Source organism: Accipiter gentilis, chromosome 18, assembly GCF_929443795.1.
Source record: "Accipiter gentilis chromosome 18, bAccGen1.1, whole genome shotgun sequence".
Taxonomy (NCBI): Eukaryota; Metazoa; Chordata; class Aves; order Accipitriformes; family Accipitridae; genus Astur; species Astur gentilis.
The window spans coordinates 8,542,318-8,565,281 of record NC_064897.1 but is presented as its reverse complement, the minus strand read 5'-3'; the positions used below and the strand labels follow the sequence as shown (position 1 = coordinate 8,565,281).

Here is a 22,964-nt window from a genome sequence, read left to right as displayed (position 1 = left end):
CGGGGTGAAAGTGCGCGTCGCCCCGGGGGGGGGGCGGAGAGGCCACGGCCGGCGGGGCGGGAGGGGGAAGGCGGGCGCCTGGCGGCATTGCGCGGCCGGGGGGGGGGAGCTGAGGAGGAGGAAGAGTTTATTCAGGAGAGGAGGGAGGGCGCGCTTTTACAGCGCTGGGCGCCCGGGGCAGGTGCGCCCACCTTTCGCAGGTGGAGCAGGGGGCCCGGCCCGGCGGCGAGGAGGAGCCGCTGCGCCCTGCCCTCCCTTCCCTTCCTTTCCCCTGCCCTCCCTTCCCTTCCTTTCCCCTGCCTTGCCTTGCCTTCCCTTCCCCTTCCTTTCCCCTGCCCTGCCTTGGAACAGTTTTAGTCGTAAGCTGCACTTAGTGTAAAACTAACCCTCCCGCCACCTCAGTATTTGCTGTCCGTTGCAGATGCATGGGCTTCTTTTCTTTTTGCCTGCCACGTCGTAGAAACGGGCCGGGAAGCAACGTGCGGGCAGCAAGGGTGTAGCCTGGGGAGCTCGGACATCCCTTGGGGTGCCGGGCTGGGGATCCTGCTAGAAAACTACGTGCTTGAAAATGGTTTGTTACCCTGGACCAGGAAAGCTGAAGACATACATAGGGCGCAGAGTGTAAGTTCTGTGGCTTGCCCATCCGTATCCATCAGGGTAAGTAACACCGTTTTGTGTGTTGGCCTGCTGCTGGAGTATTGGGGGATGCATCAAGAAAAAGAGATGCTCCCTCTGAATATTAAGAGCATTAGTGCAAGTGTAGAGGAATTAGCAGACCGTGTTCTGGGCTTACTTGGCACCTGTACAAATCTCATGGGCTTTATGCTACTTTTGGCCAAATCATTTGCAGCTTCCAATGATGTAGAATCAGACCAGGACCTTGTCCATCATTTCAGGCATAAATAACTAAAGCAAAAGTGTTAAAACGCATTCAACCTTCTACTGCAACCCGTTAACACCAGCTCCCCGGGCCACCTCGCACAGTTTTGTGCACTCCCTGTGTCAGGCGGCACCTTCCCCACCCTTCTTGAACTTTCCTTTCCCCTCTCCTCCGGCTTTCTACAGGCGCTGGGCGGGCAGGCTGCCACACAACAGCCCTGCCTTCCTGCCTGCAGCAGTAACTCCGCACCGTTGTCTCCAAAAATGAGCTGGGGCTGTGCAAAACCATGGCTGTATTGTGCACACGCCTTGAGCAGCTGAGGAAAGGACTGATGCCTGGTTGTTGTGTGCCTTCTGCTTTTGCATCTTAAGCCTGATGTTTGATCCTTCAGGAACAAAACCTGTCGCTGAAGGTGACAGGAAAGAGGCTCACAGGCTGTTGTTCAGTGTTCCAGAGTTGCTTTTCCAAACTGCATTGCCATCTCAGGGCACGGGCCCATGCAATGCAGGCCTCTGAGTTCAGAAGGGATCCCTGGAAAGGCTGCAGAAGGTTTGGCAGCAGTACGTGGGATTGCTCTCTGAGTATGCATGTTGCATCTGTCCTGACTCTGTGTGCAACCTGGAGTTGTTCTGTGCCAGTATAAAGCTGCATCAGTGCACAGTGCACAATGACTCCAGCAGCCTTAGGTTGGCTGTGCTGATGCCAAAGGAAAGTAGCAGCAAAAGAGCTTAAATAAAGAACCTGTAGTTACTTTAGCAGGTGGATGTAAACTGCAAAATCTACAGGTTTCCCCTGAAAAAGAACATGCTTTTCAACCCCAACTGAACATACACTTTAGTGCACTTTCAAACTGAGTAAGTAGGGGGAAGGTGGAGAGGGAAAGATACAGTTGTGGTTTCTGGGTGCATTTGGTCTAGAAGCTTCTAGCTGCTATCAATCTGCAGTTTAACAGGGATGAGTTATTTCGTGGCAGATGAAATCTGTAGGCGGTACAAAGCTGGTTCTGTGCATAGACCCTGGGCCTTGATAACACTGAGGAACACAGAGGGAAGCATCTAAGTTGGTACTCATCCAGCAGGTCTATCAGGTCTTGTTAGGGGAGGCACAGGTAAAACATGGGAGATACTTCTTCATCTGTCCCCTGACTAATGAGTCTGTATGGTACCGAATTTACATTCTCCAGTCAGCAGTAACACACAAGTTCTCTGCACTCCCAATTCGTCGGGTCTGACTTCTCTTTTCACCTAGACTTTCTAATAATAAACCAGCTATATGTTGGTTTAAAGTAAGTTTTTGTTGGTCATGTGCCTTATGTTTGACAATGAAGTTTCTGTTTGGGACTAGTACTTTTTCAGCTGTATGTTGTATACTTCATAATCCAGCATTTAAAAATTGCAGTATGTGGAAATGGTGCCAAATTGGCTACAACTGCCAAACTTGCTAGTACCAAGTTTAGGAAAGTGATAGTCAAAAGGAGAGGTCTTTTGGTGGAGATCTTTTACAGGTGTTAGATATCTCATATATTTTCAGCCATTCCCTTCTTTTCAACATAGCAGTGCAAACTCTTACATAAGTAATTTAGACCCATTACTGTGGGCTATGTCCCTTAGAAACTTTTCAAAGACTGCTTAGATATTTTTTAAGGGCCTCTCTTAGGGTGCAACAGACAAAAGCTGAAAGTGGGCTGTATGTGAAGGGCTTTATGGAAAAGCGGGCAGAGATAGTAGAAAAAAGGTAGTGAGTGTTTTAGGTGATGTTAATGCCATAATGCTTTTGCCAGGGTATGTATGGGTGGAAGGCAGGTCAGAATAGTCTACCCTGTCATTTAAGCCTTGTTTTAAGCCTCTTTTAAAGCATGTTTATAGTACTACAGCATTGGAAAGGAGCCTTAGTCTCATGTCGGGCCTGTTTTCAGAAGATACATGGTACAGATGATTTTGAAACTAAAGACAGTAACTAAGCAAGGTGGGGGAATACAAAAGGAAGATTTCAGAACTTGATGGATATGCTTAGGAGAGGTGAAAATGAAAAATTTGGCAATAGCTTGCTGGCAGAGTGAAATACAAGTGAGATGATTGCCTAAAACAGCAGAGAATAGCCTGGGCAGTAAAATGTCCTGAAAAACAACTAATTGCAGCAAGAGTCTGGAACAGCCTCCCAGAACATGAAGCCTATCTAAAGCTAGACTGCAACGTGCTAGATTTATGAATAGGTTTATATAAAGGCTTGCTAGAGATAACAAGGTTTGGACATAAAACATGAAAGATTCCATAGGGCAACACAGCTCAGCTGTAGCTTTATCGGCAGGTCCTGCACAGGTGAGGGCAGGACTCGAGGTGGCCTACCCCATTGAGAAGGAAGGACCTTTGGGTGCTGTCAAAGGGTCGACTTCCCGGGTATGTCATGGCTCAAGTCACTGTACTGTGTAGGTTGACCAAAGCCCTGCCATGATGGGCTGTGTGCTGGAGGTTCACTTGCCCAGTTGTGTAGATCAAGCTGGCATCGCAGCATCACGGGAACCGGGGAGAAGAAGAAGTGAGGAATGCGGGTCTGTGCAAGCTCAAAGATGACAATACGAGGTAACAGCAAACAGAATAACCAAGAAGGGAATGACCCTGAATATTCCTTTGTGATTGGAACACAAACTGAACCCAAGCTTATCATGAGCACTGGGTTCATGCTTGATTGGGTACAAAGGGCCGACTGGGGGGGCGTAAGAAAGGAATGAAGACAGAAGCCACACACTCTGCGTCGACTTGGACTCGCTGCCGGCTGGCAGGCGGACCGACAGCCCAGCCATCGGCAGGGACACCCTTGATGCCAACTGCCAGGGAAGACACGATTCGACCCAACGTGGCTCTAGTGTGGTGAGGACATTCCTGTGGAAACTAATATCAGAGGCATAGCTCATAGGACATGGGTGAGAGTGATAATCTGTGCACCCATGTTATTTGAAATAAGGCCTCAGAACGTCAATTGATTGTAAATATCTATTTAGCTGCAGTAATGAAGAACTAAGTAAACTTGTTACTTTTTTTACTTGGTGTACATTTCTTCTGAGGAATTGCTTGGTTAGTCTCAGAATCCGAAAAAAAACCCAGATGCTACTCTGTTGGTGTGTCACACTTATACTGAATTGGAAAAGAATATGATTTAAGAGATCAGGCATAGCTTGTAATACTTATGCTTGTTACAAAATATAATGGTGCATGATAAGGAGGAAGCAATGTTCCGTTTATGTGAATTGCACATTTTTTTGTTGCAATAAGTGGTGCTACCCTTGAAGTCCACCGTAGGGCACAAACCTTCATCAGCCTAACCCTACGCCATTAGTATGACATATCTGTGATAGGCCATTAAGGATGCCAGCCACTGCCCACCACCTGAGTTACACCTTGCCCGTTCTTCATTCTCAGCTTCAGTGAGCTGTCCCAGTATCCCTGCTTTCCCTTGTTCCCTGGCAGTATATAGCAAAACAAGTCGTGTGCTGTCCTTTTAGTTTAGAAGGGATACAGTTGTTTTTCTTTATCCTTTACCACATCACTGCAGACTATAGTAAATTGGCACGGCCCACATGCAGAGAGCATTGGACCTTTTCTCTGTTCCTTTTCAAATGAAAACAGTGGTGATACACTCATCCGCTGCTTTAAAACCTAGCAACATTTAACGGGAAATGATCTGAGCTGTTATATAGCAGGCATGCAAATGTGACTCAACCCCTCCAGCGAGGGATTGGAAAAGTGCTCTGTATCTGCAGTTCCGGGAGATTTCTGAGCTGCTCTTCTCCTTGTTCACCAACAGATGTCAACACTTCTCTAAAGCTACAGGCCGTAGGACTGGCATTTAGGCAAGTTCTCACTTTTTAAAAATTATTTTCTAGTAAGGTTACAATTCCTTCTCCTGTGCTTCTGCACATTACTTTCTATTATCTGGTAATTTCATTTATGTGATATGTGCTGTCCTTTTTAGATCACAGATGTAGAATTCTAAAAAGACTGAACAGCACTTTTTTGTGTAGACGTCTCTTCTGATTCAGCATATCCCTGTCTTTACTGATCGTAGCCCAGCGGCCTGCTTTCAGTTCATAGGAAGTTAGTAAAATTCATTTTAATTAAGATGTTAATTACCTTTCCAAATGCAAAATTATTGTAAAATACCCAGACAAATGTCATCAGTTGCTTTCATTTTGTTCTTTCCTTGCCTTATCTTTAAAAGCAATTAAGATTGCTGGACAGATGTATGTGTAGATGCTCAGGTTTTCTATTGCTTTGCATCCTTTTAGCTGGTGACTGTACCCTAAAGCGTGTGTGTTAACGCTACCAGAAAGGATGGGCAACTCCTGGTTTTTTCCTTAAAACACAGCAGCATTTTACTAGGCTTTGAAATTGTAGTGTTTTGTATTCTACTGTTGTAAAGTGCCATATGAAAATAACACCAATAACAGTAATTACAGATGGCAATTGCCTGGTTGATTCTGCTGTACTTTTACTAAGAAATTTATATTTTTTTTAATAGCTTTTTTATTGGTTTTCTGTCTGTTTTCTAATAACTAAACACTGTAATTGTAAAAAAAAAAAAAAAAATACAGTAACTTCCTTTGGTAATTGCTTTCTTGACCTAATTTTAGAGTTGTCATTAATTTACAACCTAATATACTTCTTCTTTGGCTCTATTTTCCTTTGATGTATTTAGCGCCTTTTTTTTTTACTTTTGTTATGTAACATTAGAGAGGGTTTTTTTGATGTATTTGTTTCTAACTTTGTCTTTTCCATGCAAGCTTTCTTGCTTGGCTGCCTCCCACCTCTCCATCCCACTTCTCTAGCTGCGTCAGGGGAAGTTCAGCTTGGACATAAGGAAAAAGTTCTTCACTGAGAAGGTGGTCGGTCACTGAACAGCCTCCCCAGGGAAGTGGTCATGGCACCAAGCCTGTCAGAGTTCAAGGAGCATCTGGACAACGCTCTTAGTCATATGGCTTAGTTTTAGGTAGTCCTGCGAGTAGGAGTAATTTGGACTTGATGATCCTTATGTGTCCCTTCCAACTTGAGATATTCTACGATTCTATGATCTCCAGTAGGTGCCTTCTTTTACCATAGTTTTGAGCAGTTCTTGATGAAAGGTTGTTGTCCAAGTTTAAGTGTTGTATTCTCTTTTGCACGCAATCCATTGTGCCTGAATTTATAGCTTCATCTCACCACCCTTCTTGCACATTGCTTGATCTTTACATTTCGTGGCTTACTGCTTTAGCCTACCCCACTGGTGGCTTCATGTTGCTTATGCATTCACAGGTGTTGAAAAGGGTGGTGAAGCATGCAGAACACACCTGAGATATTCAGTCCTGAGAGTCGTTGTTTCCATCTTCAGGTTAACACAAATTTGAGCCCATTCTCAAGTGGTCCAGCTTCAGAGTTACCCTGGATGCTGTACATATGTGAGCACACAGTGGTTAAGACTGAGTTCCTCATGCTCCAGCAGGATAGAGCCTGAGCACATTACTCCCCTAACATCAGCCCAGGCTCTCGCTTGTATGCTTAAGCCAGCTCTAGAGCCCACTTACTCTTGCAGTGCAGATACTGCCTTTCTTTAGAAGAATATGCCATAGAACTTTAACATACACTTGCGGTTTTTATGTATGTTAAATTTGCATTTGTGCTACACAGCACACAAGTCATAGAATCACATAATCATAGAATGGTTTGGTTTGGAAGGGCATTTCAATGATCACCTAGTCCAACCCTCTCGCCCTGCTGGGACATCTTGCAGTAGGTCAGGTTACTCAAAGCCCCGTCCAACCTGACTTTGAACAATTCCACTGATGGGGCATCCACAGCTTCTCTGGGTAACCCATTCTGGTGTCTCACCGCCCTCATCATAAAAAATTTCTTTCTTATATCCAATCTAAATCTACCCTCTTCCAGTTCAAAACCTTGTTGGTGATGAACAGATATAATGAGTGTAAGTACTTTTGTCTCTTCAGCAAATGCCGAATGTCATCATTCCTCTCCTTGCTCGATTTGTTGATAAACATGTTAAGAAGCGAGAGTGCACCGATTCTTTGCAGCATGCTTGGTGCTTGGTTGCTGTGCAGGCAGCTAGCCTGTAAATCTGAAAGAGAGGAAAGACTGGAAAACCCAAGAGTCACACCTATTTAGGAAGAGCAGCCAAATCCCTAGGAATTGGGTCTCTCTTGCTCACTTGGGCTGCCTGTGTTCTTAAGAAGTGATCTACTCCAGTGGCTGTCCTGTGCCTTTTGTCCTGTTCCTCTCAGATATTGCACAATCCCATACTTTTTACTCATGGAGATCCTCACAGGCTTTACAGGGACCTTAAAGACTCACCCCAAAGTGTCTGAGCACTTGACACATAAAGTCTGTTCCCTTATTCTGGCAGCAGGGGATGCTGCCAGGTAAAGGGCCCTTAGAGCCCCCCCTAGGTCATCTGTCTCCCAGAGATATTCTTCCTGAGCGGACCGAGGGGTATCCCTTCCTTTGTAGTACATCCCTTTTGCTGGGGTGTGATGGCTCCTGGACAGCAGATGGTGGAATCTTAAGTCTGCATTTAATGAAGCCTCAATACCTTCCCATCGCGTTTTTGTCCCTTTTCCAGAGACAGAAGAAAGGCTAGAAGAGAATTAGTCATCTGGCAGGATTTATAAATGTATGCTTCAATACCTACTCTCAATATCCCTGGCTCTGCAGGGAATGGGAACTGTCTGGAGGTGAGAGGTGGAAGGGGCAGGAGGGAGGACAAGGAATTGAGAGGTTTTTGACTCGTTCGAGACGCTGTCATGGAGGATTTGCACTACATGTTAAGATGGGAGGCAGCTAGGAGCCAAGATCTTCCCCTTCCCTCTGTGTATGCCCGGATCTAGTAGTTGTTTCCTCCTAATTGACATGACAGACATACAGCTCAGTCTTCTGCAGCTTCCTGCAATTCTTGTTAGACATGGGTGTTTCTGTCCGTGCTGTGACTTCTCCCTTCTCTCTCTAGAAAGAGGAGTTGGCCTCTAGTTGTTTCTGCTCTGGGTCTAATGAGTATACTCCCTTCTTTCTCTCCACACTGAAATGGTTAATACAATGGAAACTGAGGAATTGTGATTACATAGAAGTTGTACCACAGTCAGTGTGTCAGTATAGGTACAATACTATCAAATCCACAGAAGCCACCAGAAAAAAACTTTAGTATTTTCCCAAGCTGTGTTACTATGTTGTTGCACAATTCCTGGTAAAACAACCTAAACCACTTAGACCTTGTATTTGCCTTTAAATGTAGGGTTTATTCAAACCCAGGGAAACAAAGCTGGAATTCAGACTAAGCCAGCAAACAAGCACTAAATTACTGGGCAATGTAGTTTTTGTTATATGTTCATTAGCAGCTTTGACTCATAAATTGTATGTAGAACAACAGCGGGGTCCCATGAGAGTTTGGGTGAAAAACAGGAGCTTCTAGGCATGTCCAGAGGATAAGCAATGGGAGTGATACTGTCATTCTTGATCAGGTTGCTGTTTCTGAACACCCTGGGACTTGTGACAAATCCAAATCAAGGATGCTGCTTCTCCAGGATTTCTCCATTTTCCTGTGTTTGCATGCCAAGGATTTGCTTTCAGGGTAGCCAAATACAAAATGCGTGTGAAGACCAGAGAACACCGCTGCAGTGTTGGCACAGGATGCTGCCAGGGAAGGGCCAGGCCCGCCCCGGAGCAGCTCCTTCCCTTGCCGTAGGCATTGTGCTCCAAGTCAGCCTTGTGAATCCTGAATGACAGGAACTGGGTGGGACTGGGTCATAATTCTCTACCTCAAAACCTTACAACCTTACTGTTTGTGCAGTCACAGCCGCCCCAGCTCGGCAGAAGATAATTTTGCTGAAGAGCTAAGCCAAACTTTCAAACTGAAGGAGCCTAAATACAACACGTGTCACCCATTGACCTCAAAGGGCTTGGCAATCTAGGTCAGTACCACTCTCCTTACTTTGTAGATGGGAAAACAGGTGAAGCAAAGCTACAGAAAAGGGAAATGATTTCCTGGAGATCACACGGCAGTTTGGATCAGGGAACTAGGGCATGAATCTCCTGTGCCCAGACCTGCTCTCCTAGGTACTGTGTGACTTTGACAGTTATTCCAGGGGAGCTGGTTGTCTCCATCATTTTGGCTGACACTTCTCCCCCTCACAGCATCCCCTAATACTAAGCAAGGGCTTATAGTGCCTAAACAGAGGTAGAAGAGTATAACTTTGGAATACCATCTTGCAGCAACTGTGTGTAGCTCTGTACATACCCAATTAGGAACTAAAATGTGAACTGCATGTTTGAATTATGCCGTGTGCTGTGTTGATGACGTCTTTTCATTTTCTGACTATTTCCATGTAAACCTCTCCCAGGCAAGTTCCTAGTAGACTTCCTGGAGCCTCTGGCACTCTCCCTCCCCAAATAAATTGTTAATGAGAAAGTGAATACTTCTATATCCGTGTTCTCCTCTATGATGCAAAACAGAATTTGTTGAAACAGTCACTTTCCCTCCATCATCTTGGTATACTTGCCACTTCTGTTTAAATGGTAAATAGTGTGATAACAAAGCCAAACAAGCAAACAACAAAAAAATCCCAAATCCCTGAAAAAGTTGTGTCCACAAAGCTGCTTCGTGTAAATGATTCCCGTTTGTTTGGAGCTCCTACTAGACAACAAAGAAATGACTCCACAGGGTTGTTATAGCGGTTCTTAATAGCTGAGCCATACTGTAATGAATGTTGGTCTTCTCTCCACCAGATAGCAGTGACCTGAAGATGAAACCCTCTGCCACCTATGAGCTGTTAGTGGACGGTATTGGGCCGTGGGACTTCACTGGCAGTTTTGTTCCTTGTGAGCTGCTACTTGTTGGAGAGGATGCCTACCCTGTACTTGTGAGCTCTAAGAAGCAGGTTCTCATCGCCGTTTCACAGTATGGGAAGGGCCGGATGGTCGTTGTTTCCCATGAGGGAATCTTGAAGGACTCCAAGTTTTCCCAGTTCCTCAGAAATGCTGTGGAGTGGCTCAAGCCTTCCCCCGAGGCCCTGGTTGGGGTCCATCCTCATTTGGATTCCCTCTCCCAGCTGCTGCTCCAGGCTGGCACCAAAGTACAGGCTGGGGCAGAGCTCAGCTGCTCCCTGGGGGTGTACTGTATGGACGCCTATGACAGCACACAGGCGAAAGACCTGGTTGGCTTTGTAAAGGGGGGTGGAGGGCTGCTCATTGGAGGCCAAGCCTGGTACTGGGCTAGTCAACATGGCAAGGAGAAGGTGCTGTTTGAATTCCCTGGGAACCAGGTGACCAGCGTGGCTGGCGTGTACTTCACAGGAAACGCAGTGGAGAAAGGCATCTTCAAAGTCTCCAAGAAAATTCCTAAGATCCCATTAATTGTCCCGTGAGTATCTCAGTTGCTCTCTATTTAAACAACCGATCAGGCTGTGCAGGTGAGGGGTTTATAGAAGAGTCGTGAGGTTAGAGATGAGGGTGATGGTGAATGCTGGTTCTTTAATAGCCAGGATGGGATGCAATTTGTTGTCTTCCAATTTAAGGGGGACCTTTCTGCTGCTTGCAGTCGGAAAGAATGGTGTCTTTGATTGCTTCCAGGGCAGCTGGGCCAGGCCCAGGGAATTCTTTCAAGGGGAAGGAAATGAAGGGAGCCATCTTTTAGAGCAGTCTGCCTGACCAAGTGTGCCTGAGTGCAACACACAGCAACATGGGGACAGGAGGAGGAACTCCTCCCCCTCTCCTCACACGTGTGTACATTCAGAGCAACCTTCCCACAGTTCAAAACCAGGCTGGAGATGGAGCACCAGGCCAGTCCTCTGGGCCAGGCGGTGGCTGGCAGTTGCTAAACCTGTTTGGCCTGTTACCTGCAGAAACTCATCTTCTGCAAGTGAAACCCTGGGGCTGGTGCAGAGCTGAGGAGGTGGGCTGGGTGCCAGCTCCCTTCTCGGCTTCTGACATAGGCTGTGTGCAGGGAATCTCCATGCTCCCAGTTTGTTTGGGATTCCAGCCTGGCCCTTTGGGTCCTGGAGCAGCAGGTGTAAAACTCAGGGCTGTTGTGGCTCGTATCTCACAGCCGACCAGGCAGCGGAGTCCTGCGCATTGCTCTGCTGTCTTCCTCTACCTCCCCTTGCCAGTGGGTGTGCCAGGCTGTGCCTCCGGCCACTCTCTGCTGAGTTACACAGGGCGAAATGGATTCTCTGAGGAGCATGATTGCTGCTGCGCTTCCTCTGTGTGGCAGCTTCATTTCACTGCAGTGAAAGCTGCAACAATTACAATAAAATTCCCTGCAAGTCTTTTCCTCGCAGTCTTTTCCTTGTGGATATACAATACTAAATTTCTAGTATTTTCAAACAAATAATTGGATTTGATACTTTCTGGATGCTTAATTTGTTTCCCAATAAAGGTAGTAGAAAGCTCTGCTGTTGAATTCAATGGATTGCTTAGGACACAGCTAACAGATGAAGTTACTTAATTAAAATTCGCCGATTGATTACTGTTCCCACCTGCATTGTGCAGGCATGTTCCCACCGCCTCATGCACAGTGCATGGACGGGGGGGGGGGGGGGGGGGGGGGGGGCGGGGGAGAATTCAGCAGAGAAAAATTACATAGCAATTATCAAGAATTTAAATGGTAACTAACGGTGAATGACACCTTGTTTAGGGTGCTTTTGTGCTGGTTTTGATTGGATCCAGAGCCACAGAGAAATTTAGGTACCTAATTTCTGTGCAACAGATCAGCTCCATGCATCTGGTCCTTCCTGCTGGCTTTGTTTAACCCACAGAGAATTAGACTGCAGTCCAAGGCAGGTGCTGTGCCATATGCCTGGCATACACTGTGTGTGACAAAGGGTCTCAGTAAGGTAATAACCAAAGAAGAGCTGCAGATTTCATTCCTGTCCTATGGGCGTGCAAAAGGGCAGCATCATTTCTTCTTGAGTTGGCTGCAATGGCCACGTAACAACAGATTCCTTCCAGGTGTTGGGGGAAAACTGTGTTTGGCAGAACCAGGAGAAAGTGTCAAAAAGGCAAATGAGAGTAATTCAACGTGTCTTTCTCCACAGTGACATATAGAAGTTATATGGAAATAGCAGAGATAAGAGGGCCTTGCGCAGTATAATCTCTTTATATTGTGGTGACCACCTAGAGGTAACGTGAGGACTATGTGTTAGGGCCTTGATTTAACTTCAAGTCACTCGTTATTTGTCTAGCTGTGCGCCTGCCTGTCCATCTAGCCCATCTGGCCTAGCTATCCTTCCTTCAGTTCTCAGCAGTGGCAGAGGCTGGGAGAGAAGACACAGAGAAATCTTTTGGGCTTTCCTAGTTGATAATGACTCGGGTGGGGTAAATGGAGAAAAGTTTCTGTTACAGGAGATGTGCCAATGCCCACATCGTTTGCAGTTTAAACCTGCAGTTTAAAAAATACGAAAGATCTTCTGATTTTTGAGTTTCTGCAATGTATTTAGATTTTCAAGCTGCCCTTCGAAGTCAGAGGCCTAGAAACTTCCTTTTGACCTCTTCTTTCTCTCCTTTTTTTAAATGAGTGCTGAGATTCTTACAGGCTTGCTTGGCTGCAAAAAATGAGGCTTTAAAAAGAGAAAAATGAGGTATTGATGGATTTATTATTTTTTTTAAATGAAAGAACTGACAACGTGATGTAGTAGGATGAGGGAGGAAGAAGAGAGGCAGGGGTGGACAAGGTGGCCTTTTGTGCAAAGGATCTGGGACGGGGGCTGACCTGGACCTCTCTTGGTTCTGCAGGCACCAGGCCAACCTCAGCCTCGATGCTGAGTGTCTCCTGCGTGGTGTGTCGGAGCTGGATTTGGTGACGGGGGGCGCGCCCTCCATCTTGCTGGTGCACGGTGTACTCTCCTTCCCGCTCTGCCTGGACAGCTCACACCGCTGCCTCTTAGCTGCGGCACGCTACGGCCAAGGCCGTGTTGTGGTGGCCACCCACGAGAGCCAGCTGTTCTCCCCGAAGCTGGCCAGATTCCTGCTCAATGCTGTCCGCTGGCTGGATGCTGGGAGAAAGGGGCTGGTGGGTGTGGATGCCAGCCTGAAGAAGCTGTGTAGCCTCCTCTCTCGGGAAGAGGTGAAGTCGCAGGTGTCGCAGCTGACGGGCGACATCAGCGTCTACTGCTGCTCTTCGTACAGCGACAGAGAGGCCGAGAGGGTTCACGCTTTCGTGGCGGAGGGAGGCGGCCTACTGATTGGAGGCCAGGCCTGGTATTGGGCTTCCCAGAACCGCGGAAAAGCTGCTGTGGCACAATATCCTGGCAACAAAATCCTGAACCGCTTTGGGCTGAGCATCCTGGGGCAGAGCGTCCGGGCAGCGAAGCTCCCGGCCGTGGGGTCAGAGGAGCACTACCACTTCCGCAAGGCGCTCGCTCTTTTCAACGGGCACGTAGACAAGCGTGAGGAGCTCAAGGGCCCCTTGAAGGACTGGCTGCAAAGGCTAGCGCAAGACTGCGCTGCCTTTCTGCACATCCCAGCCCACGACTGCCCCGCGTATGCCTCGCTCCACCGCATCCTGACCAAAGTGCTTCAGAGAAGTGGGATCCCGCAGGTCAGCGGGCACTGCCCTGTCAAGAGCAACTCCAAAGAGGCAGTCCTTCTCTGCATGGCGACCGAGCTGTCCCTCACCATGACGGACAGTGCAGCCCTAGTGCAGAAGTCTGCCGCTGGGGTCTGTGCCTTCCCCATCACTGTGGAAATTGATGGCACAAACCCAGGTGAGGAGTGTATCTATCTCCCTTCCTCTGGAGGCATCCTGTCGCTGGGTCGGTGGGGCGCCTGTCCTCGGTGTGCACGTGTCTGCGTACGTCTGAACGTGGGCTTTCCTGTAACTTCAGTCAGCTAGAAATGGGAACTCCTGTGGGCCCCAGCTTGTGCTGGACCAGTCAGTAAGGTAAAACGTGATGTCACTGTCAGTCTGTTATTTAGGAAATGTTTTATGACCATTACAACTTCAACTGTGTTTAATACCGCCATAGTATGCACCTCTTATGAGGACTTTAGGGTAAGAGGATCCGAGTGGAGGAGGTGTTGAGGTTTTGGTTTCTTTTTTTTTCTTAGTATTTTTAAAAGATACTACTAAACACATTTAAGCTTGGCATTTCCAGAAGTTCAAATTTGGGTGGAGTTGCTTGCTTGCTGATGGTATGATGATCTTGTTCACGCTGCTACCCTATTGCTTTAAAACTGCATTTCTGAAAGGTTGGGTAAAACAAGAGAGAGTTCTGTGTGTGTAGAGCAAGGGAAAAGAAAAGGATGGAAGATTCTTCTGTTGCAGCTTGAAATTTCCAGAATCTATAACATCAGGCCAAAGAAGTGCTTGACTGTTTAGGACTCTGTTCTCTTACCTTTTAGGTAAGACAGCCTGGAGGAGTACAGGACTCTACCTCCCTGAAGGGCACACAGCAGTTATAACATTCCCTTGCCTGGTGGTCAGTGCTGGTCTGAAGGTAAGCTGTCTCTAGTTTGGCTTCTGTTTACACCGATGGATTTGTCAGATGAGCACTCAAAAATAGCTCGGAGAAGGGTTTTCTCCTTACTGGTTTTGCTGCCTTTTCAGTCCTTTCCTACTGCTGCCACCCTGTGGCACTTTCAAAGCATTGCCATAATTTTTCGCCTTGTCTCCCACTCTCTTCCGTTGCATTCCTCGTGTTTGTGTGTGCTAGCGGGATAACTGAGTGTTGCTGCTGCCTGAAGGCAGCTGTATTTGTTTTGTTATCGTGCAAAGAGAACTGATCAAGGTGATTTGCAGGCCCAAGATAAGTACTTGGACCCTTCTATGCACCAAACTTGGTTCTGTTTCTCCAGATCTCTCATAAGGTACTTTCACAGCACTGTCACTGTTGCTCATGTAGATGTACCCAGATCAGCTGTAAACTAGTTACTTGGGATCCTGTTGTCTGCAAAGTACAAAGCAAATGAGTGCTTACCTGCTTGGATGTTTTTTGCAGTAAGCTCCCTGCAGCTGACACATGCTGTCTGTTTTACTGTATGAGGACCAAGGAAGAGGCACAATAAAAGGAGCCAGAAGTGATCACATCTCTCCAGCTTATATGTTATAGGATGTGACTTTGATGCTGGTGAGGGTGAAGGAAGGATCAATGCAAGTACAGTGCAGTGAAAAAAGTCACTGCAGTACCCTGAACTGCTGATGAAGGATGTAGCTGAATGAGAGTACAGCTGTTAGACTGTCTGAGACAGGGATAGCACTGAACTTCACCAGCTTTTTTCACTGTATTTACTGCTTCTGGTCATCACAGGCTGAAAACTTGAACTAGGCTGGAGTCAGAAGGCTGCTTCTGTGTGCGTGCCCTGCAGGGACAGTGCTGCAGCAGACAGCTCAGGGTGTTGTGGTCGGTCTTCCAGGTCACACCTGGGAGCCCTTTGACCAGCTGTTCCTACCCTTCTGTTTGCCAGGTGCAGATTGGGTGTCACACGGATGACCTCTCTCACGCCACAGAGCTGAAACGGGCCCCAATGGTAATACGTACCTGTGATATCGCCTGTCAGAAACAGTCTATTTCCTGCCTCTGGGGTGGCCTCATTTATGTCGTAGTACCAGCAAGGAGTGTCCTGGGGAAAGTGCCCATCACGGTGGAAGGGGCAGTCAGAGCTCCTTTCTTCAGGCTTGGTAGGTTTGTTTATCTTGGTGCCTTTCTCCTTACTGCAGCTCACAGATGCTGCTATCCCTGTGACTGAAAAGAAAGATGGTCCTGCGCTTAGGAACGTCTTAGAAATGCCTGGGTTTAGCAATACCCAGATTTAGTTTCCTTGTTTTGTTGTCCTCTGGGATTCTGGGTAAGTCACTTAGTCACTCTGTGCTTGCTACGTGGGAGGAGGTAGGTGAAGGACCTGTCACAAAATGGGCAGGGTTTGTCCAAACCAACATTTCTTGGAGGTTGGAGTTGTCATTTCTGATGGAAACCATTGTGTTGGAGGGAGACAGAGTGACCTCTGCCACGACAAAGCTTGCCCTGCGCTCTGCTTGCTTTACTGTGTCCCCATATGGCCATCTCCAGTCCCTACAGTAAATATCTGCTGAATTTTCCATGTTTCTGTCAGTTTCTCTTCTCTTCCTGTATGCAATTTCTTTTTGCTCTTCTGTCAAACTAAACAAAACTAGGGTTGTTACACAAAACAGCACATCTCCGCTAGAGAAGAAGAAATGAGACCGTCAAAAGACACTGGAGAGACCTGATGCTTCTTGTTCTCAGATGGAAAAGAGGGATCTGTTCTTGCTATGCTACAACTCTGGTATATGCCAGTCCTTTTCTGTCTGTTTCCCATCCATTAAAGAGCCTGAGGAGACTTCCCAAGCACAGGATGAGGCTTAACTAGTTAACAGCCACCACCCCCAGTCATGCAACTACCACACATACTGTTTTCCAAGAGAATTTAATGACTGTGGTCTCTTTCTCCAGCTTGACCTCTGGGAGCATGCTCAAAAGTCAGAGCTGTGCCTAACCGATCTTCTGTGTTGTTGATGTAGGGGAGACCTGTGAAAGCCAGTGGAAGGCCTGTATCCGGCACTACCCTGCTCCCTGGGCAGAACTGGCTGTTGAGAATCTCATCCTGACAGTGCCGTCTGACAGCATCCGTCACATGGAGAACCCACGGCCGCTGCTGACCCTGTGGAATGAGATCATGGTGGCAATAAGCAAATTGGCAGCCATACCAACAAAATTCCCAAGGCCAGAGAGGATTGTAACAGATGTCCAGATCTCATATGGTAGGTACATTGCCATATGGCCTTGTCAGGCACTAAGAGATAAGTGGCCTCTAGCAGCAATGTCTATTTCTTCAAGGTTATTTTGCTAAAACCAGACTGGGAACATGTGTAAGGTGTTAAATGACTACAACCCTTGCATAATTGTGAGCTCCTCCATCAGGACAGAAATGTGGTAAGGAAGGGCTTAAAAAAACGTATTGACCCTTTCAGATACCTCCCTCACCTCCAAACTGGTGTTGTCTCACTCAGCTGTTCTTCTGCCTGGGTGTGTTGAGAGGCAGAGCTGCTGACTGCAGTGGCTTTGACTCATGTAGTTACTCATTCTCCCTCCTGAATGCACTGCAGAGCTAGTACAGCTGGGAGAGAGCGACCTGATTTCTATTTTTTCCCTGCCTCAGCCACAGGACTGTTCTCACGCATTCAGTGATAATTGTTAAACCTGTGTGTACCCACCAGCTGGAGATGGGCTCCACAAAGGTTATTGTGGGCAAAGCTTAGCCTGAAAAGTTGTGTGTCTGAGATGATAGCAATGGAGAAGTAGAGCCGGTATCACTGTCGAAGCTCACGAGTGTGTAGTTTTGCAGCTGATGCTCCCCCACCTCCGCTTTTCCAGTTGTGAACTGAGTGCATTTGATCTAGAGTCAAACTATATGGTAAATGTGGAACTTTGCAATACAAGTTTTGTTCAGCTGTTTTTCAAAATAGACTGGTTAAATTCTTTATCCCACAATGAGACAAGGGCTTGGCATAAACCCTGATGTCCTAACCCTTTGCTAAGCCACATGGAAAGAATTTGTTGCACATCTTGGGAGTGTTAAGTTCTGCTATCCTGAGCAAATGCCAGTTAAAAAGATCATAATCTGCAGACATAAAATTCCCTTCTGTTTTGGGTGGACAAAATGGTTTCACTCACATTTCTGGATGTGAACTTTTTGGGTGCCAGTGGCTGCTAAATGCATGTATCCCTCTTATTAAAAAAGAGGGAGCTCAAGATCTTAAATAGTTCCTGCAGGAAGGGAGCTGCCATTCATGTTCCCCAGCTTGGGTAGTCTACAAGCTTAGTGTTCAGTCAAAGCCAGCTGTGTAGGCTCCCTTTGTAGTGAGCGTAAAGGGCTGCTTATCCCCTGCTACAATAGCTGTTTGAGTTCAGGGACGTGACTCTTGTATGAAGTTTTGGGAATCTTCAAGAAGAAGGACAAATTAGGGATGAAGACACTAAGTAGGCATAAGTAAAATCCCTTGCAGTGCAATATTCTTGCCTAGCGTGATGCTGGGAAGTTGTTTATAGAATAGGTATCCTGTGAGTTTAAGAACAGGCTTAAGCACGACAAGCTTTGCAGCCCTTAAGCATGGCAATCTATGACTTCCGTGTGTCTCATCCACACTGCTGACCACTGGAGTGCAGACCTGCAGCATCCACAGTCTACCTATGAAGACTCAAGCTCTGCCAGGGTGCTGAATCACATTGTTGCATGGTTGGGATAGCATCAACTGTGCTCAGTTTGTGAGAGTTCAGATGTATTCTGGGCAATAGTCAGGCTTTTTCCCTCATCCTAAAATCTCAACCTCAGTCCAACCGTGAGTGTATGCTATGTATAAAAAGGGAAAGCAGTCAAAAGTGTGCTTGACTGATAGTTCAGTACTACCTTTACGCTGCTTATTTGACTATTTGTTAGGGTGAAACTTACAGTATTTCCTTATCTCACAAAGGGAAAAATTTGTCATTCATGGTAATACAATGTGGTTTCTGAGATGGAGGAAAGGCACTAAGGAAATTAAAAAAAATACAGTCATTTATGTCTAAAAGGCACTGGGTTGAATACTTACGATGTGCGTTGGTACCTGTCTTTCCTGCAGGCTGGATGCATGCTGGCTATCCCATCATGGGCCACCTAGATTCAGTGAAGGAGATGTTAGACTTGAAGCACATGCAAACTACTGGTCTTTGGGGTCCGGTCCATGAGCTGGGACACAATCAACAGCAGCAAGCATGGGAGTTTCCCCCTCATACCACAGAGGCCACCTGCAACCTCTGGTCTGTCTATGTTCATGAGAATGTGCTGGGGATCCCCAGGCATCAGGCCCATCAGGCACTTAGGTCACAGTGTCGGGCGGAAAGGATAAGAGAGTATCTGAAGAAAGGCGCTCAACTAAAGGACTGGGTGGTGTGGACTGCTCTGGAGACATACCTGCAGGTAACTGAGAAAAGCGGGTGTATTAGAGCAGTCAGTGAAGCTTGTGTCAGAAGGATGTCTGCAGCTTGGTGACTCTAGCTGTCATGCCTTGTAAGTGTTTGCTTACGATTTGGGTTCATCTTTGGTCCAGAAAGCACCTCAGGGGTGTACAGACAGAGCGTCTAATGCTGATGTCTCCTGAAAACCTTCCTTTGCCAAACTTGGGTTTAGCCACTCGGGGAGAGAGCTTAGTGCAATATACTAATCTTTCTCCCTAGGAGAGAAACAGGAACTGCTTCTTGTTATACAGAATGGGAAAAGGATGATCAAACTTGGGCACAGCTCTTTAATCTGCTGCAGATTTCCTGTGGGACATTGGGCTAGTTGACAAAAGAAGCCTTGGCATTGTAAAGTGTCATTATAAAGGAAACAGACAGTTTTCACTGTAGACATGTTGTGACAAGGAGTTGGGAAGTGTCTGGGATGGATACTTAAATTCAGGGTCCAGGAGATGCTCTGCATTCTACAGGTCAGACGTAACCTAACATGGTGTGGAACCTCCTCTGGTATAAGCTGGCTTACTGCTTTTGACCTGGCACAAGAGCAGACCCCTTCATCTTCCACTCAGCCTTCTCATGGCTCTCCAGCCTTCTCACAAAAAGATACTGCCTAGTCTGTAGCTAGTTTCAGCTCCAGAGTTTCCATATCAATAGGGGATTATCAAAGGTAGATAACATGCCTGTTTGTTCTGTCTAATTGTAGAAGTGCTGTTTCCTGCTTAGCTGTTCCAGCATGATGGAGGATTTGTGGGATGCAATTTAGTGTCAATCTGTTTAGTATCAGAAAGTGAGATGCAGGTCATGGCTTGGTAAAGAGCTGTGGACATGGAGTAGACATTCTGCATCCTGTCATGCTGTTGTTCCAAGTCAGCTCTTCATATTAACCTTATCTTGAGCAACTATGTAGGTTTTCCATCCCTCTTTAAACTCATTACTCATGCAACAGCAGTTTTTCTATCTGAATCCCTTTTGTTCTTATTCCTAGCCAAAGCATGCCCTGCTCACAATCTCTCCTTCCTGTTTTCTGATTACTCCTTGTTCTCCTGCACTCTTTCTGTCTAGGTTTTCTGTCAGTGTCCTCTTTGATGCTTTTTCACTGCACAAGAAGCTTTCCACTGCCCAAAGCAGCAGCTTGTATAGTAGTTTGCTGACATTTCTGGCTGCTCCCAATGCATCTTTCATCTCTGTTTTAGAAGGCCAGTGTAATGGGAAGGCGTATTTTTCTGTACTCTAGTACTGTAAGTTATGCTTTGAAGCCTGAAAGTTGGATGCCTTCGTCTAACTTGACATTCATTCTAAAAGACACTGCAGAAACCTATGGAATTTTCTATTGCTTATAACACAGGAATAATGCCAGTGAAATGAGAACTTCATTGTTTTTACACTATATTCTTCTCCATTAGTTGCAGGAAGGGTTTGGTTGGGACCCCTTCATCTGCCTCTTCTCTGACTACCAGAAAACGTCCACCACCCCAAACGACAACCCTTCTAAGATGAACTTATGGGCTCAGAAGTTTTCTCAGCAGGTGAACAAGAACTTGGCTCCATTTTTTACAGCGTGGGGATGGCCTATCAAGAAAGAACTGTCTGTGGAACTGTCCTCTTTACCCAGCTGGGAAGAGGACCCAATGAGATCCTATAGACCATGAGGGAAAAATACGTAAACCTTGATTTTCATACTAGCTATGTCCTATCTTTTTCTCTTTGTGAGCTGCATGATAGCTCACCGGGTGCTTAGCTTTACACCAAATTCTTTAGCTTCTTGCTGTCAATAGAGGTCAACCCCAATAGAAATTCAACAGAAACTTGTGTGCAGATCAGCAACCACCTAAGTGATCTTCTGAAGGGTTAAATAACAAATGAGCTTTGTTCTGTGTTTTTGCCTCAGAAGGAATGTAATTCTGAGTCAATTTAGTTGCCACAGAACCTTTCTCTGATGAAATGGAAGCTTTCAGGGTGGAGCAGTCACTGGAGTGGTCTCAAGAACAATACCAATAGAATATGGATCTTTAAAGCAAATAGTAGCCTCCACAATGTTGTATTCTTCAGTTATATTCTCAGTAACAGGAGATTTTCACTATGATTTTGGTTACCCTAAAATCCCTAATTTTTAATCGCTCTGAGTATGCAGAACTTCCACACCTACTATCATGAAAGTGACCTTACAAAGCTTATATACAGCTTATATAATACATAGCTGGTACTGAAATGCTGTAGATTTCTTCCTATGTTTGTACTACTGTGTGACCCAGCTTTATGCAAGTAAGTCAGTTATAAGTTGTAGCTGTCACTCTTACCATAGCGTGACAGCAAGATACATGCTGTGCAAGATGGGAGAGTGGAAACAAAGAGGTGACTTGATTGTAGTCAGTAATGGATTAACTCATCAAAGTCATCAAAGGTTAAAAAATAGGTGCTGGCATGATAGCATGAGGGAGCAGAGAGGAGGAGGACAACAAACAGTTCATCAAGAGAGAGGACCAGCCTTTTCCAAGGAGCAACAGAAGTTAATGTTTCTCCCACCTCATTCATAATTGCTTGGCTATTATGGAGGCTGGCAGGCACGTTAATGCTTAGCCTAATAGCATACCAGTCCTAACCCATTCCTTGTGCATCAGCGATAAATAAAACAATCATTGTGGACTTGCAGGTTGTGTATGTGGTCCTACTTTCATGTCTCTATGCCCAGTTAAAAAAGCCTAAATAGAAGTGACCCAAAGATTTGTTACAACAGCTTTACATTTTTGTTCTGGCTCAGATGTGGTTCTGATTTCCCTGTGATTCATTGGCCTAATACTTTGCTTTGTCTTTCAAACTTTCCTTCCATTCTTGTTCGCTACTAGTATGAGTTGTTCTTCCAATAAAATAAATGCAGAGGCTAATCATAACTTAGTGTTTCAGTACGGGTTTGGCCCTGGTTTGGAGATTCAGAAGAAAATTTACATCGTATAAATATTTAGATCTGACCCTACCTACAAAGCGGATTTCACCCTTAATGAGTTTATGAATAGAAGTTGAGTTCATGTCCATTAAAGAAAACGCTCAAAATATTATCAGGTCTGTTACCTACATATGGCAGGATCTATTCTTTTTTTTCATGAATGGCACAACAAAATGGATCTTGAAATGTTTTAGAGAAAAAAAAAAGAGAAAGGAAAAGGTAATGGGTTGGATTCCAAGCTAGGATGGATTCGTCCAACCATAAGGATTCCAATGGAGAAGCCACAATTTACACCAGCTCTAAATGCAACCTGAAATATTTAGGCATACACAGTAAAAAAATTCAAAACTGGACTAACTCAAATTAATGTCACCCTCAGAATGATGTCTGTTCTCCTCCATGAAATAAATTTAAAAAGCCAACAATGTAGCGTAAATCAGAGAAAAGATTGGCACATTGCAGGACTGAATTCTGCAATTGCTTATCCAGTAGTTATGGTGCATGCTGGAGTAGCCCATCAAAGCAGAAAGGCCAAACTGAAATTGTAGCAATAAGACAAGAAAATGTTAGCGCAGAGACAGACTGCAGAATAACACATGAAACATTTAATAATTTCTGTGAAAATATAGTTCAAGCAGTAGTCACACAGCAATTCAGCATGCAGCCTGAGAAAATCCTAGGACACGCCTGAGACCGACCTGAGCAGGAGCTGAAGTGGAAAAAAGTAAAATAGATTAGGAGGCCACATTGACCTTAGGAAAAATAAAACCAGAAACAGAGGATTTTTGTGCTGTGGTAAATTAAGAATGTATGGGTTCACTGGTGAGGTTTTCAAATTACTTATAGACTTACTGGCTTCATTTTTACAGTCAGCTTGCTTTTAGTGGAAAGTTGCCTGCTATTGCTATATACTGCCTTCTGCTAGTAGGGAACTGGAAGCCCAACAAAGATCTGACAAAGACTTTCCTTTTATTACCAGGCTAAGGATGATTTCACTAATAGGTGAAGAGTCAGATTTGCAAAGGTTGCCAAGACACTTGGAGAAACACACAGAGGCACAATACCTCTTCAAGAGCAAAAGTGAAATAAAATCCCAATGACTGTCAATTTTTTTGAGTACTTTTGTATAAGCTTTCTGGCTAGCAGCAAATTATTTTCAAAGATGG

The 22,964-nt window shown here is 45.7% G+C and overlaps 1 protein-coding gene across 3 annotated transcripts; it reads left to right on the top strand.

Annotated features, from left to right (window-relative positions):
* Window positions 1-20: 20 nt before the first annotated feature.
* TCAF2 (TRPM8 channel associated factor 2) lies at window positions 21-21,728 on the top strand. Of its 3 annotated transcripts, XM_049821604.1 has the most exons (9): window positions 21-657; window positions 8,705-8,825; window positions 9,640-10,273; window positions 12,643-13,613; window positions 14,251-14,345; window positions 15,313-15,526; window positions 16,385-16,624; window positions 18,482-18,819; window positions 20,261-21,728. In XM_049821604.1, exons 3-9 carry the CDS (start codon window positions 9,657-9,659, stop codon window positions 20,504-20,506), a joined length of 2,721 nt encoding a protein of 906 aa, XP_049677561.1. In that variant the 5' UTR covers window positions 21-657; window positions 8,705-8,825; window positions 9,640-9,656; the 3' UTR covers window positions 20,507-21,728. The 3 variants fall into 3 exon arrangements, with proteins under 3 accessions (XP_049677561.1, XP_049677562.1, XP_049677560.1); XM_049821605.1 differs by lacking the exon at window positions 8,705-8,825; XM_049821603.1 differs by lacking the exons at window positions 21-657; window positions 8,705-8,825 and having other exon boundaries at window positions 9,618-10,273.
* Window positions 21,729-22,964: the final 1,236 nt, after the last annotated feature.